This window comes from Bison bison, unplaced genomic scaffold (genome assembly GCF_000754665.1).
Source record: "Bison bison bison isolate TAMUID 2011002044 unplaced genomic scaffold, Bison_UMD1.0 scf7180017864390, whole genome shotgun sequence".
In the NCBI taxonomy this organism is placed as follows: domain Eukaryota; kingdom Metazoa; phylum Chordata; class Mammalia; order Artiodactyla; family Bovidae; genus Bison; species Bison bison.
The window spans coordinates 5,463,682-5,479,982 of NW_011494962.1; the positions used below are offsets into that span (position 1 = coordinate 5,463,682).

Sequence of the window (16,301 nt, forward strand, 5' to 3'; positions counted from 1 at the left end):
TAGATCTGGTTCCTGGAACTTTAAGACTTGGAAGTTAGTGTGTGCATGCTAAGTCACTTCAGTTGTGTCTGACTCTTTGTGACCCAGTGGACTGTAGCCAACCAGGCTCCTCTATCCATGGGATTCTCCAGGCAAGAACAATGGAGTGGGCTGCCATTTCCTTCTCCAGGAGATCTTCCCAACCCAAGGATTGAACCCTCGTCTCTTGCATTGGCCGGTGGATTCTTTACCACTGAGTCATCAGGGAAGCAAATAGTCACCAAAACTGTATCCAATATGTGAAAAAAAGTTGAGACATGGAGAATATTAAAACACCTATACCAAACTTCTAGAGATGAAAACTATAATGACTGAGATGAAAAATACATTCAATTGGATTAACAGTAAATTATACATTGCTGAAGAAAAAGTTGGTAAGGTTATAGATACATTAAAAGAAACCATAAAAATGAAACAGTAAAGAAAAAACAACTTATAAAAATGAAAATGATTTGTTGGAGCTATGGAAAAACTGCCAGTGATTAATGTGCTTATCACTGCAATCTCCAAAGGAGGAGTGAAGGAGTGAAAATATTTGAAGAAATAATGGCTGAAAATTTTCTAAATCCAATGCATTTCAAGAATTCAATAAACCCCAGAACAAGAAAAACAGACCAGACCACACCAACATGCATTTACTACAGTATCTTCAGAAAGTTACCCCTTTGAGTTTCAATTTTACCATCTAATATTACTTATTTTCTGTTTTGTTCTAAGATCTAATGAATTAGAGCTTGCAAAAAAGGTTAGAAAATTGTAAAACACCCATCACTATATTAATATGATGATAGTTGAAATTATACAACACATTATTGTGATGAATCAGTTTCAGAATTGGCTGATCACTCCCCATGACTGTCAGTCTGTTTTTTTCTGCTTTCATTGAATTACCCTTTACAGCCAGAACATAGCAACAAGGTTATAGAGAGAAAAGAAATTGCAGTTACAGTGCCTACCCTCCAAGAATTTACCATAATGTTAGACAAATATACATAAAAAGAAATTTAATCAAAACACGAATTGAACAATACCATTATACTTGAATCTTTATATACATGCATTCTCAACATGAAATACAGTTGATTTACAATGTTGTGCCAATCACTGCTCTACAGCAAAGTGACTCTACATGAATCTTGGGGGGCTGGATGCTGGCTTGAGTACTGTGATGGGAACTGGGTGGATTTAACCATTATAGATTTCATAAAGTGCTTTAATCTTAAGCTGGGTTTTGAAGGCTTAGAAAGATACTGCACTAAAGCTATGAAGGCAGTGGGCCTATCGGAAGGAATGGATGTAGAGATGGACATGAACTAGTTCTCAGGGCAGAGAAGAACAAGGTCTGAATGGGGATTGAGAAATCCTGGATTTTGTCCCTAATTACCAAGCAGGAGACTCTGCAGCCTCCTCATTGGCAAATGAGATTGAAGGGAGCTCTAGTATTTTGTATGGCTCCAAAATCCGGGTTCAAATCCTCTAAAAATGTTGAGTTGTTTTGGAAGCACACATATTTTTTTGGTTCCAGTAAGAGTCAAAACCATAGCCTCTTAGGATATGATAATATTAAGATAAGGGTGATGAGCCAGGGTACAGAATCTAGAAACCACACAGAAGGAATTTAGGAGCCATTTAAATCTTGGGAGCAGGAAAATCATATGGTCGATCATCTATGATATTTGAAAATCCTGGAAAACACATAATAAGAAGCAGCCATTCACTGATCCCGAGGTAGAGAGAATCTAGACAAACTACAGCCGGGCAAGTGTCTTCTAAGGTTAGTTTTCCTGTGCACTGATCAGCATTAGAACACGGTTAACAGAGTCTCCTGTTCTGGGCTAGGTGGGCCTTGATTGAAATATCTCAGTATTTTCCCAGAAGAAATCAGACTCAAAATGTAAGTATCCAACCAGAAGTTTATTATGGAAGAATCACACATCTTAATTCCCCCTTGACCTTCACTTCGTTTCATATTCATTACTTTTCAACCTGTGGGCAGGAAAGAGGGATGCAGCCAGACAAGAACGTTTAAGGAACAATTAAGCGATTTGTATGTTTCTATATAGTTCAGTAATGCTACTGCAAGGGAATACAAAACCAGGCACCAGGCTCTGGAAAGAGACTTTTGTCCAGTCTCATTTGGCCCCTCGGCGCTGCCGGAAATAACGGTCGTAGGCAGCGTTGTATCCGTACACCATGGCATAGCGTTCGCAAAGTTTGAAGTCATCACAAGCTTCCCGGTTGAGCTCGTATTGAGGCTTGTTGAGTTCTCGGATTCTAGAAAGTGAGAAAAAAAAAAAAAAAAAGCCCAAATTGAGAGGCGTAAAGGAAGTGGAGAAGTAAGAAAAAAAGAATGCGAAAATACCGTAGAGAGATCCCATAGTGTTAGTGGATCGGGTGTGTCTCTTTGTGACCCCATGCACTGTAGCCAGCCAGGTTCCTCTGTCCATGGAATTTTCCAGGCAAGAATACTGGAGTGGGTAGCCATTCCCTTCTCCAGGGGATCTTCCTGACTCAGGAATCGAACCCAGGTCTCCTTCACTGCAGGTGGATTCTTTACAGTCTGAGCCACCAGGGATTCCCCCAGGATGAAGAGATATTTACAGAACAAGGAGGAAAGGTGAAAGAGGGGGAATTTTCTTTTTCAATAAAAACAGAAATTTTCTGTCTTTCCTCCTTTACCTCCTCCCTCCCTTTCCTTTCTGGGCCTTTCACAAAATAGTCTTCTAGAAATTCACTTGGTTTTCTACATTGTTTTTAAATTCTTTGATTTTGGAATATGCTTAGAAATAATACATATTATCGAAAAAAAAAAATCCATTTCTCCCTCCATTCAGATCTGGGAATAATGATCTCCCCCATCACGTGTCATCACCTACCTCTCTTGGGCTTTCGCTCTCCATCTCTGTTGTGGTGATATAAAGCTGTTAGCGTTTCTCCTGTTAATGAAGGGATCTTAAAACAGAAAATAGGTGGAGTTTTAGGCAATCGGTCATTGATAATATTTCTGTGAGTATTCTCTGACACAAATATATTTGAAAACTCACTCATTCATTTGTGTATTTCATGTAACTATGAAAATTAGTTTCATAGTTTCATAACTATGAAGAGTAAAGGGGGAGATAAAGCAAATTTCATAAACTGCCTGATCCAAAGAAATTAATAACCTACATGTGGGTTACTAGAGACTTGGCACACAGGCTACTATAGACCTTGCTTGTTTATTTTGCTTTGGGTAGTCATTTTGCCTTTCTTGATTTTGGTATTTCTACTCGAGTGTATTTTTCATTCCTATAAGGAGAAATCCTCTTTGTCCTGAGGCCTTAAAACATAATTTTAGATTTTCAGTAAATGAACAGTTTAAACATCATAAAACCATAAACACATTAAAGATAAGCATGGTATTTATTTCTCTACTCAGTCTTTATAAGTATTTATATTTATATTCAATAGTGTCCAGCAGAATGCTGATGTGTGTGGTCTCCCAGCTGACTTGGCCGCCAAGCCTGTACTTTGTCATTTGTCACTAGTCCTCATTTTCCATCTGTGTGGTTGTTGTGGTGCCAACTTGAAATTTCCAAATGAGATTTTATGGTTCGTAAGTATGTCGAAAGCATACTTGCCATCTTACAAATTTAAAAATTGCTCATCTGGTGATTTTTTTTATAGTCATTGACTTTTAAAATTTACTTTACTTTTCCAAAAGATATCCTCTTTTTCCTCTCTGTTATGGGTATTATCATTTTGTCTTTTTAAGAATTAGGAGATTCTTCAATACCTGAGATTCCAATAAGGAATTCAAATATTTACTTACTGATTTCATAGGATTCCAGGCTTTCGTGAGATTCTGGAATAAAAAAAAAAAAGATTCATTTTATTGTTACTTTTTACAGACCACAGGAGTTTAAATATAGGGAAGGAAGGGAAGGGAAGAGTCAAAAAGATGGGAGGAGTATATTTGGCAGTGTGGTTATTACAAATTTCAGGCATTTAGGATTTATGAGCTGTTTCTCTAGCTCTGTTCTTGCTGGGATACGTCTACTCTTTAGTTTTTCTGGTGTTAAAGGAGCCAGTGGCCCTGGTTTAAGCTAAAATTTTCTAAGAGCTATGAAGTCTTTAGGCTGGTAAAATAATTTAAGTGCTGCATGTAAGTCTCCAGGGAGCCTTCCTTGATTTAATTTGGGACCTGAAATCAAGGAAGGGACATAACATTGAGGAGACAGGCAAGACTCTCCAGGCAGACTGGGCAGATGGCTTGGCCAGGCTTCTCCACGACAGGTTCCTAAGAGGTTCTGAAAGCCTCTTAAGAACCTGTGTTAAACTGACAGCCACAGAAACCACTGGCTTCAGCTGACATCTCACATTGGGCACGATGCCAGGTCAGAGAAAGAACTGAGACGATGCCGAAGGAAAAGATTTCTTCTTTCTCCCATTCTCCTAGGCAAAGCAGGTAAATTTGGCAATAAGAAACTCATAGTTAAAAAAAAAAAAAAAAAAAAGAAACTCATAGTTATAAGCATATGAGTGTGCTTGAAAAGTTAAAAAGAAGGTGAAAAACCAAGTACTCTGATACAGAAAACTGGCGAATAATTTCAAGACTAAGGAGTAAACTACAGATAGCTGTTAATATAATTGAGGCTCAAGGAAACCTAGAATATCCACATAATTGAACCATAAGACTGAATGACCTAAATCATGTTGCCTGAGATTTCTTTTCATTAGCTTTGAACAGACACACATATATTTAACAACACAGAGAACCAGGCAAAATTGGTCTTTTAACAATAGAAACTAAGAAAGTGATTTTTCTCTGAGATTCTTTAAATGTAAAACTTTTTTTTAAAATTCATTCACTAAAAAAAATGTTAACGTCATGAGATTGTTCTTCTCCTAAAGAAGGCCATACATATCACTTCGAGTGAAAACTGGTTTTCTTAAAGGTAAGTGATTCAACCAGTACCCTTAACCAATTGTAACCAAAGTCAAAATAAACATCCTTATTTGTTTAAATGAGAGCTTAGGGGCTGGAGAGTTGATATCTTTTTTTTTTTTTTCCCTGAAATAGCAAAGTTTCCAGGTATAGAGCAACTTACCATAGAAAGAACTTGTCTGTTAAGTTACATACAAGAGTCTGGATATTGAAGAGGTAAAAAATATGATGGAAAAAAAAAAAAAAAGACTTGATGGAGCAGATCAGTGCTCAAAGGACTTGGGAAATGTCAAATTCATGGTCCTCTAAGATTATAAGAGCAAAAAGGAAAGAAGAGAAGGAGGGAGAGGAAAAAATCCATGAAAACTGAAGTCAGAGGCAGAAAAGAAAAAAACAAAAACAGAGAGAGAGCAGGAGAAAGTTCTCACCATAACACAGAGCTGCCACGGCCAAGGCAGCCAGGATGGAGAGAAGGAGCAGGCTCTTCATGGTGTCTCCGGGTCACTCGCACCGTCTCCTGGAGCAGCAGTGGGGAGAGACAACTACAGGCTGTTGGTGAAAGCCTGTGGGGTTTTTATAAGAATCAGAGCAGCTGAAAGGGGTGGAACCAGTGGGAGGGGGCCGGAGAAGGTGGAGACTGGTTGGCATTCAATGAGCACTGGGACTTTTCCCAAATACTCATTCCTTCCAGATATTATCTACTCCGGGTGGGCAGTTTTCCCTCACTCCTGGACCTGACTTGTATGGCAGGATACTGCCCTGGTACACAAGTTGTGGCTGCCCTATGTTTGGGTCAGACCTGGGCTCAGGTCCACAGAGAAGGGAGTTGCCACAAACACGTGTTTGCCTTTCTAATTCCTTCTCTGGTCTGCCCTCCCTGGCCTTGACTTTGGGTCTTTCAGGTTTGGTCCATACACAAAGCCATAGTGTTCTCTTCACTCCCCTGATGGATGGATGAGAGGTTCTGGGGGAGAAAGGACTTCACTTTCTGTGCTGGTTCTAATTTAGAATTATTTTCCTAGTAGGGCTGAACTGTTAATCCTAACCACTTGGGTGTTCGCCTGGTGATATACCCCTTTTGCAGTTTTTCCAAGTGCTCAGCAGGACGGGGATGGCCAAGGACCCCCTGGCTTCTGTTTCCTCCATTGGCTCAGCAGCAACTTGCCCATCCAGTTTTGTGACTTGAGTGCAGACCTGCACACTGATGCCCTCTTAGGCTGGCTATCACTCATCTAAAGTGCAGCAAGGATACCCACCTCACATTGTCCGAAGGCATTGTCTTGATAATGAAATAATTCAATGCGCTTTTAGTGAGTGGCAGATGAGATGCAAGGTACCTGCTAGGTGATGTGGGGACCTAGAGACAAACAAGACAGTCCCTAAGGAGGTAAGAACCTCCTTATTATTCACTTTGCTCTTGAGCTGTCCTGTATCCTCCAAGACAGATTTTCACAAACACACACCTTCACAAACACACACCTCCATAAACACACACCTCCATCAGAATCAGAAGCTCTATATCTCTATTTCTTATTGCAATCCTTCGATTGCAATTTGGTGTCTCTGGTTGTCTTGTAGACAAAGATCTTTTATTTTTTTATCCTCTTGGACAATCAGAAAACCTTTTCTATCAGATGTGTCCCTGTTGCCTGGGTACCCAAGAGTCTTCTCAACAGAAAAATAGACTTGTGTCACAGAACAGCAGATGTGGAAGAGCTAAAGTTGCAGAACCTCTAACTTGGGCTGGAAGAGCAAAAGGGGCTGCAATGGGGTGAGTGGGTATACTTTTCAATGAAGATTAATTTCTAGGAGCAATGATGAACAGCTAGACAGAGCCTTTTACCTCACTGTTTTTGCCTTATTGGGGTGGACTTCCCTGGTAGCTCAGATGGTAAAGAATCTGCCTACAATGCAGGAATCCTGGGTTTGATCCCTGGGTCAGGAAGACCCCCTGGAGAAGGGAATGGCTACCTACTCCAGGGCCTGGAGAATCCCAAGGACAGAGGAGCCTGGTGGGCTACTGTCCATGGGGTCGCAAAAAGTCAGACATGACTGAGGGACTAACACTTTCACTTTTACAGATTCTCTCTTCTCCAGCTACAAACATGTGCTTTATGATGTACACTAGCTCCATCTTTTTCCAGTTGATTCTAACAATCCCCTCTACTCCCAAATGCAGAGAGCAGTTATGCTCTGTCAGCTTTCTGATCTCATAATTATTTATTTTTCCATTCTCTAAATCCAAACTTGAAAATCTTATATTTCTCTTTCCAATTTAAAGTGAAGTGAAGTCGCTCAGTCATGTCCGACTGTTTGTGACCCTGTGGACTGTAGCCCACCAGGCTCCTCCGTCCATGGGATTCTCCAGGCAAGAACACTAGAGTGGGTTGTCATTTCCTTCTCCAGGGGATCTTCCCCACCCAGGGATCGTACCCAGATCTCCCGCATTGCAGGCACTTTAACCTCTGAGCCACCAGGGAAGCCCAATTTAAGCTTCACCTTTTTTTCACAAGTCATTTTAAACACAGCCTCCACTGGGTTTCCTAAACGTTTATGCATCTCTTTTTATTGTCCTTTTTTTTTTTTTTTAAATAAAGGATTTATTATTTTCTTCTCAGGAAAAACAGGAAGTTAGGGAAAAACATTACATTTTACAGCCCATATTAGTTTGCAGTTGATCCTAACTCTTCCTGGCACAACTGTCAACAACTTTAGCTGTTTTAACCAGATCCAAGGTGTTCATTCTCAATAGAACATACACAGATGACGCTGAAAGACTGCAAGTTTTCCTCTGAGAGTAGCATCAGACTTGTTTTGGGTTTTGTAAGGCTAACACTTCCTTTTGGAAACTGTCCCTCATAAGTCTCTCATCTTTCCTTTCACTGTTTCCATCTCTGCCTGAGTTCTCCTATGCTCAATTCCATTTATGTAGGATTCGTAAATGATTAGCATTCATGCATGTGTGAGAATTCAGAGCCCTTCTATTTCTTTCCTCCCGTATCACTTGGTCTTTTCTAGTGCCAACTGGCTATCTAAATTGTCTCAAAGACAATTCTGTATGTGTCAACTCCAGTCATGTATCCTTATAAAGAGGATTTGGACTAACTCGATGGAGCTTTTGTATGGGAAAAGGCCAAGATTGACTTATGAGAGAGAAAAAAATAGGGGTAGAAAAAAGTGGAGGGGGAGAAACGAGGAAGAGCTTTGTAGGCTTGGTTTGCTGGATGGGGGAGTTTAAGGAAGAGACTGAATTATAGAGAGAAAAGCTTTGAGACAGCTGTAGGATGTGAGACATATTGAAAATAAGACATGAAAACAGATAAATCAGAATGGCTTTGGTTATGTATAGTATTGTTTAAGGTTGTAAAGGATTGAGAACTGGCAAAAAATATTAAAATTGTATTTAATTAATGTTGGCTGCTAGTTTGCATTTTTAAAATTTGGATGTCTTGTAAAGACCAGACCACATGAAGTTTTAACTTACATTTGGATTTTTGAAATCCATGAAAAACATTTATATAGTTATTTCCCCCTAATTACTCAAGAGAAATATTTTTCAGTGAAGAGAATATTTGAGGACACTCCCAGAAGTGAAAACCAAGCTCTGAGAAAGGCAGTGATAGGATTACCAGTTTTTATTTAGATTGTATGGGAATTTTCTCATGTGAGATTGGCAGTGTGGTATAATCCAGGCAACAGAAATACAAGATCTCCTATTCTACCTGTCTCAGGAGGAGAAGACAAGGAAGGCCACACCTTTCAGAACCAGAAGTAGCCTCAAGGTTTTAGTCATCCATCCATCAATCCATCTCACAAATTTATTGAGCATTTATTTTGGAGAAGGCAATGGCACCCCACTCCAGTACTGTTGCCTGGAAAATCCCATGGACGGAGGAGCCTGGTAGGCTGCAGTCCATGAGGTCACTAAGAGTCGGGCACGACTGAGCGACTTCCCTTTCACTTTTCACTTTCATGCATTGGAGAAAGAAATGGCAACCCACTCCAGTATTCTTGCCTGGAGAATCCCAGGGACAGAGGACCCTAGTGGGCTGCCGTCTATGGGGTCGCACAGAGTCGGACATGACTGAAGTGACTTAGCAGCAGCAGTAGCAGCAACTCTAAGCTGGAAATACAGGGACAAAAAATGGAGATATGATCTCTGCTGTCATGAATAAAGTGTGTTTTTAGATCACAAATTTAATCAGTGGCTCTTCTTATATGGACATTTGTTTAGATAGCCGATTGGCACTAGAGAAGACCAAGTGATATGCTTTCTCATTGGACTGACTTTTTAATGGACACTCAGGAGTGCCTTTGTTTGCAGAGCCTCGTGAAAAACACTGAGGACAAGCTCAGAATTCAAGGAGAGAATTTGACTCGGGGAAGGTTGGCAGAGCTGCCAGGAATTACTAGGGGAGAAGTTCCTCAGAAAAACTTGTGCTGGGACATACGCCAAAAGAGTTATTGCTTTTCTGCAGGATTTCTGTGACTAAAATAATGGTACAGTATTAAGGACTGATGCTAAAGCTTCAATACTTTGGTCACCTAATGCAAAGAGCTGACTCATTGGAAAAGACCCTGATGTTGGGGAAGATTGAAGGCAAAAGGAGAAGGGGGTGGCAGAGAATGAATTGGTTGGACAGTATCACATACTCAATGGACATGAATTTGAGCAAACTCTGGGAGATAGTGAAGGACAGGGAACCCTGGTGTGTGCAATCCACAGGGTCACAGAGAGTCGGACACGACTTAGCATCTGAACAACAACAAATAAAGTGAATGTGTTTCTCCACCAATCCTACATCTTCCTCTTTGTCTTCTTTCTTACCCTTTCTCTGGGGTAGAGACTGCTACCTTTATTTCACACTGCTAGGCATTTTGTCTTTTTTAGGAATTTTCCTGGCTCCCATCAAGTTTTTTTTTTTTTTTCTGTCCCATGAAATTCAGCTTTATTTACACAATGTTGGTTTTATGAGTTCATATTATTATTTTACTGGCAGCACTAAAACCTCACTCTTGCCAGTAAAGGGGAAAAGGCAAAGAAGAGAAGAGGAGGAAGCAACAGCCCTGAAAATAAAAACAGGAATCACTTTCTAGGATGCCAAAAGGCAATGAATTGAAAAACATCTAACCAATTTTATGAGACAATGCCGACCTCTTTGTTCTATTCCTTTAAGGGAAGCTCCTTGAATGGATTCTTCATCTCATATTCATGAATCCACATAGCTTTCTGTGAATCAAATTCCTCAGTCTTTTTCTTAATTTGTCTTGTAGCTGAACTAAGTGGAAAATCAATCTTTGTCAAAATCAAGTATGGGAGGAGCATCTTGGAAACTTATGCACAAAATTCTGGGGAAATGTGAAGAAAGCTGGATAAACTGAACTCCTGGCTAGGAATGGCTGTAATTTTTCTCTTCTTACTATATAGATGATTTCCTATACCCTTTTCTTTTCTATTAAAAGCTTCATTAAAAAAAATGTAATAGCAGATATAAAAAATACAACTATCAAAGTAATATATCATACATCAAGTCTCTGCTATATACTAAGCACTGTGATAATCACTTTTTAGTCATTGTGTTTTTTACTTCTCATAATAATCCTACATACCAAACATAATTATTTACATATTGTATATGAGAAAATTAAGCTCAAAGAAGTTGCATATTTAAACCAAGGCCATATAGCAATTAAGTGGCAAAGATGAGATTCAAACACAGGGTTGTTTGACTTAAAAGAGTATGATTTTAACCACTGATACAATCACACATTATTTCCTAATGTTCTGATTTCTACTTAAATAATTCTGTGATTGTGTCTGCAGGGAACATTGAATTCCCAGTTTCAGAGCTAAAGATAAAATCAAACAAGGATATACATATTTAATATAATAATTTATTCAATGTCCTCTAAATTTTGACAATAGAAATCACGATTTTCATAATGCCATTTCATCTTAGATAGTTTAATGACATAAAATCAAAGAAAAGGGATGCATTTGGTATTGGAACCCAAGTCCCTCATTTCTCTATCCAGCACTCTGCATGCAAAATTGCCTGTCCAAACAAGCTCCAACTCAAAAAGTTGCTTGCCCAAACCTTTCAGCTTGCTTCAGAAATCACCAAGTCATCTGGTTTGGTATAAGAATATAGGCTCCACGGTGTCTACAAAGCCAATTTCTACAGTTACTTATACCAAACCAGATGACAGTCAGGAAACGTGAGTGTTCATAGTTTGGGATGAGACTTGGTGATTCCTGAAGCAAGCTGAAAGGTTTGGGGAAGCAACCTATTTGGCATAAGAATACAGGCTCCACGGTGTCTACAAAGCCAATTTCTACAGTTACTTAGACCCCAAGAAAAGCTGGAAATCTAGACTCAATTTACAAAATGCTCCTTCAACTCAAAGCAAAACAGAGAACAGGTTCTGTGTCTCGAATCTTGGCTAGACATGAAGTTGGGGAAGGCTGGCTGCTTACTCATCAGACTCTGACTGCTTCCTGTGGGAAAGGTGTGAAGTTGAAGTCTGGGGAACTTTTCTCATGGCACCACGACCTTAGCTGGAAGGGAAGGGGCCCCATTAGATCTGTTCTCCTCCCATCCCACCCTTTGCCACACCCTGTGTTCTCCTTTCATTATTCCAGCTCACCAACATAAAAATAGTTCTTCCTATATTCAGGAAATTTACAATGGTAAGAAATAGAGTCAAGTAACTTGCAGGAACTGAAGAAGGTATTGGTGACAGGCAGAAACAGGAGGTTTGGAGATGGGGCTGGTAAAACGTGATATGAGAAGGGTGAAATGGTGTCTCTATGGGTAAGACCAAAGCAGTGCTCGGTTGTGTTCAACTCTTGGAGACACCATGGACTACCGCCCACAAAGCTCCTCTGCCCATGGAGTTTTCCAGGCAAGAATACTGGAGTGGGTTGCCATTTTCTTCTTCCAGGGGATCTTCCAGAACTAGGGATTGAACCTGCATCTCTGAGGTTGGCAGGTGGATTTCTTTATCACTGCACCACCTGGGAAGCCCAAGGTGAATGCAGAGCAGGACTGTTTTAAACATTTGTAAAAATCTAAAGGGAAGGGAAAGGATGATACCTTCGTTCACCAAATCACAACACACAAGAACTTGAGAGTACAGTTTTAAATTACAAAAAGTAGTTTCAGGGAAGATAAAACAATAGCTTTAAACAATAGTGAATGATTCAAGAGAAATTTAAGTAAGCATAATAATGGTATCATTATTAATAAGAGGTTAAAAATAGTTAACCACTTTTAAAGTTGACCTGAAGAAATGATAATATGTTCTTTGAACTCCCAGCTGGATGGACCTTGAGTATAATCCAAAAGTACATCATTTAAGTGGAAATTTAACTAATTCTTAAGGTGATTTTAGCTTTAGGTAGTAAATCGAGTAGGCTTCCCTGGTGGATCAGTAGTAGAGAATCCATCTGCCAATGCAGGAGACCTCGAGTTCAATCCCTGGAAGGAGTGACGATCCCTTGGTTTTACTCCACCTTGGTATTCCTTCTGTATCTTTGCTACTTCCTCAGAGAAACAATCTTCATATAGGCTAGACTGGGTTCTGAAGAAAGGTCCTGTAATAGGTAAATAATCCTACTGGTTGAGGGATGTTATTTTTGGCAATGACCTAAGTGTCCACCCACAGATGACTGGATAAAGAGAAAGTGGTACCTAGACAATGGAAAGTTATTGTGTGACATTTGACAAGTCATTTAAGTTCCTGAGCCTCATATTTCTCAGTGACACAGTTAGGGGATATAAAACTTAACTGATGGGACTGTTGATTGGATTAAATAAAACAACACATGCAGAGTTTTCTCCACTAATGATTGGATGTAATGCCATCAAGTACACACACACCCACACCCACACCCACACACACACAATGTTATTTCAAAAAAGATTGGCTTAACTCCGTTGGTTTAGTGTTAAACCGTATTTTTGGTTTGGTTTGGACATATATTTTGATTTTCCCCCAATAGTCAAGGAATAGATCAAAACAGAGGAGAGAAGGCGAAAAGTGGGAGCAATTGAATCAGCAAGGTTTCATCCAGTGGGAACCAAATTGGAAGCTGGAAGGGCTCAGTTTAGTTCCAACACTGCTGCAAAATGCCTGTGTGACTTTTGAACAAAACATTTAATTCTCTTTCTAAACATGAGTTGTAATAGACTGCTATAATTGTGTGCTTCTAAATTATTTAATCCTTGGAATAGGTAAACAAGATAGAGAAATAATTTTATAATCCAGGGTTTGAAGGAACACTGTGTTCTTAGTGCTGTTTTGCAAGTGTTTCTTCCAGGGCTGATGGGTATTTGGGTGTCCACTCTGGGCTTGAAAACCACTAGCAAGATGCTTTGCAAAAACTTCATCCAAATCACTGCTTCTCAGTCAGCCCTCTCATTTCCCAGTGTTGTCAGATAATTTCATTCATTCAAGCTAGACTTTGATGTGCTTTGAAATCCTTGGGACACACACACACACACACACACAAAAGGCAATCTTTTTAGCCAGGGTTTGGTCACTAGAAAAAAGTCTCATGGCAGAGATCTAAAACTCTGCAATTCCTCTCCTTTGTCTCATCATCTAGTCACTGCAAACCCTGGAAATCGGATGAGATTCAGAAAAAGTTGAAAGAGGACAGGAAGGAAAAATCTCCAGGTTAACAGTAGAGAGAGCATAATGCAGAGCATGTATTTGCTAATCAAGCTAAAAAGTGAACAGGCTGTGAATAAGAGATTGTTTTCACATCTGACTGCTCCCTGATAGAACTATGATGGAAAATACTGTTGTGAAGTGTGGGTTGGTATGACCTGTGGAAATTTAATTTGGCCTGCTTGTTGCTGTTCTCTTAAACAGCCTATAGCCAGTGTTTGTCAGAATCTTGGAGTCATCATCCTCGACTGTGATTATTCCAATTTATCATTCTCCATGCTTCCTGTCTTTCTTGTAATCCTAGATTATTTCATTTCTTTCCACCTTGAAATTTTAAAATACATTTTTATTCTATTGAGGAGAATGAAAGGATTTTTTCACTTGAATGCTTTCTTTGGCTTTTGGTAGGAGATAAATGAGTTGGAGTAAGGATGGGATCAAAAGGAAGAGGAGAGAAACTGCAGGGAACAAGATGTAATGTAAATTTTGGTTTTGTTTTGCTTTGAGAGAGCAACAGAAGGGCAGGTGAAATAGATATGGGCTGTGGTGTAGGATGTGTGAGGAGGACAGTCCAGCGTGAACTCTTATTTGTCTTGCTCTCCCATCAAACTGTGAGGTTTTTGAGGTTGGCCACTGGAAATATGTGTGTGTGTGTGTGTGTATATATATATATATATTTCTTTCTTTTTGTTTGTTTGTGCTTTGCAGCATGCAGGATCTTAGTTCCCATACCAGGGTTCGAACCTGTGCCCTCTGCAATGGAAGTGTGCAGTCTTAATCTCTGGACCACCCAGGAATTTCCTAGCCAGTTGGATATTATTCATCTTTCAAACCTCCAACAACTGTCTGGTGTTTGAATTGAGCCAATATCCTTCTTATCTAGGTCTGGTGACCTAGTAGATAGTGGAAGAGAGCATGTGTTTGGAGTTAGCAAGATTGAATTTGAATTCTGTTCTCTCACTGAGTGATCTGCTGTTTGTTTAATTCTCATTTTCTTTATCTAAAGAATGGGGATGCTGATGAAGAATAGCTTATAGAGTTGGGTGTGCAGGTGTGTCCTTAGTTGCTCAGTCGTGTCTGATTCTTCTGTGATCCCGTGGATTGTAGCCCACCAGGCTCCTCTGTCCATGGAATTCTCCAGGCAAGAATACTGGAGTGGGTTCCCATTTCCTTTTCATGGGATCTTCCCAACCTGGGGATCGAACTCGTATCTCCTGCCTCTCCTGCGTTTGCAGGCAGATTCTTTACCATTGAGCCACCTGGGAAGCCCCTAATGGACTTGTAATGATGACTAAGGCACAGTGCTGACATATAGGAAATGTTCCATGAAAGTAGCTCTTATTTTTACTTTTGCTGTGTGACCCTGGATAAGTCATTTCCTCACTGTAGCATGTGAAGGATGATAATCATTACATAAATTGCAAAGATTTAATCAGATAATCCTTGTAGAATACCTAGTGTCTGAAATACAGTAGCTGCTCATTAAATACTGGTTTCGGTCCTTATATCCCAGTTGTCTGTTTCACTCTTTTCCTTCACTTTTTCACCTGCATGTGACCAGTCCTTCAGCCAAACTGAGTAACTTATTCAAAGATGGTGCAGTGTTTGCCATCACATCTTTTGCTCATTGCATCATCTTTTTTTCTGCATTCCTGCCTCTGTCTATAGCAACCCTGGGCATATTTTAAGGCCTAATCTCAAATACCACTTGCTTCGTGATGTATTACATAAGTAAGCTTCCCAACTGGGTTATTTCTCCTTCCTTCAAACACTCCCTTAGCATTCTGTTTTCTTTCTTTTTGAAACAGAGAAAGGCCATGCAAGGAAATGTGTGGTTCATGCCTTACAAAACCCTAAACTCTTATTTTATTTCTTTACCAGTGCATACCTTCTTCCTTTTTCAAATTATAGGTCTTCTGTTCTCTGTATGTGTCATAAACCCACTCCCCAAATATTGATAGTACAGTCAGCAGTCTCCTACTTATCCACCAATCCAGACACATTTATCCACCAGACTCTAACTGATTATCTAGGAAACCTTCATCTCTAGAAAGACTGGATTCTTTCTTGTGGAAAGAAGAAAAAAAATTATTTTGTTGAATTCACATATTGAGTTAACTGCCTTTGGTGTGTCCTCATAGTAACCCTAGGACTCCCTTTCATAAATCACACCTGATTTCATTGCAAAATATTGGAACTGTTTACATGAGTGAATCCTACACTGAATTTTAAGCTCCTCAAAGGGAAATCAGAACTTGTATTCTATTCGTCTTTGTAGCCCTAGTCCCATATACATTGCCTTATCTGCTAACCATGTGCGGTGTTTGAAAATCATAAGAACTAGGTGAAGATACCCTTAACAATCCACTCTAGCAGTCTCATAACACACACAGAATATTCCTGTCCATTTGTTGAAGCACAAATTTAATTCCTTGTGAAAACAGAAAATTGCTGTACTTTGAAAAACTGAATATGTATGCTCAAAAAAGGGGAAAATACTATTTCTCTCATATTTTTTCTACATTTGGCTCATATGGCTACCCAACTATTAAATTAGCTAATTATCCGCTTTATGAAATGGAAATATTCCTGAAAAACTTCCAGATGATAACATTGTAAAATTAAGTTATGGTTTAAATACATGAAAAAAGTATCCCCT

The 16,301-nt window shown here is 39.5% G+C and overlaps 1 protein-coding gene across 1 annotated transcript; it reads right to left on the bottom strand.

Annotated features, from left to right (window-relative positions):
• Positions 1–1,934: 1,934 nt before the first annotated feature.
• Positions 1,935–5,537, bottom strand: MGP (matrix Gla protein). The gene is made up of 4 exons (XM_010858728.1): positions 5,395–5,537; positions 3,851–3,883; positions 2,916–2,991; positions 1,935–2,313 (listed from the first exon to the last, which is right to left on the bottom strand). Exons 1-4 carry the CDS (start codon positions 5,453–5,455, stop codon positions 2,172–2,174), a joined length of 312 nt encoding a protein of 103 aa, XP_010857030.1. The 5' UTR covers positions 5,456–5,537; the 3' UTR covers positions 1,935–2,171.
• Between the last annotated feature and the right edge of the window lie 10,764 nt (positions 5,538–16,301).

What these genes read in the sequence shown, in the direction of transcription:
- MGP (XM_010858728.1), bottom strand. Translation starts at nt 5,455, where the DNA reads ATGAAGAGCCTGCTCCTTCTCTCCATCCTGGCTGCCTTGGCCGTGGCA. An exon ending in CGTGGCAGCTCTGTGTTATG is followed by an intron (nt 3,884 to 5,394) that starts GTGAGAACTTTC and finishes TTTTTATTCCAG; the next exon opens with AATCTCACGAAAGCCTGGAA. An exon ending in AGAGCGAAAGCCCAAGAGAG is followed by an intron (nt 2,314 to 2,915) that starts GTAGGTGATGAC and finishes CTCACTTTCTAG; the next exon opens with AATCCGAGAACTCAACAAGC.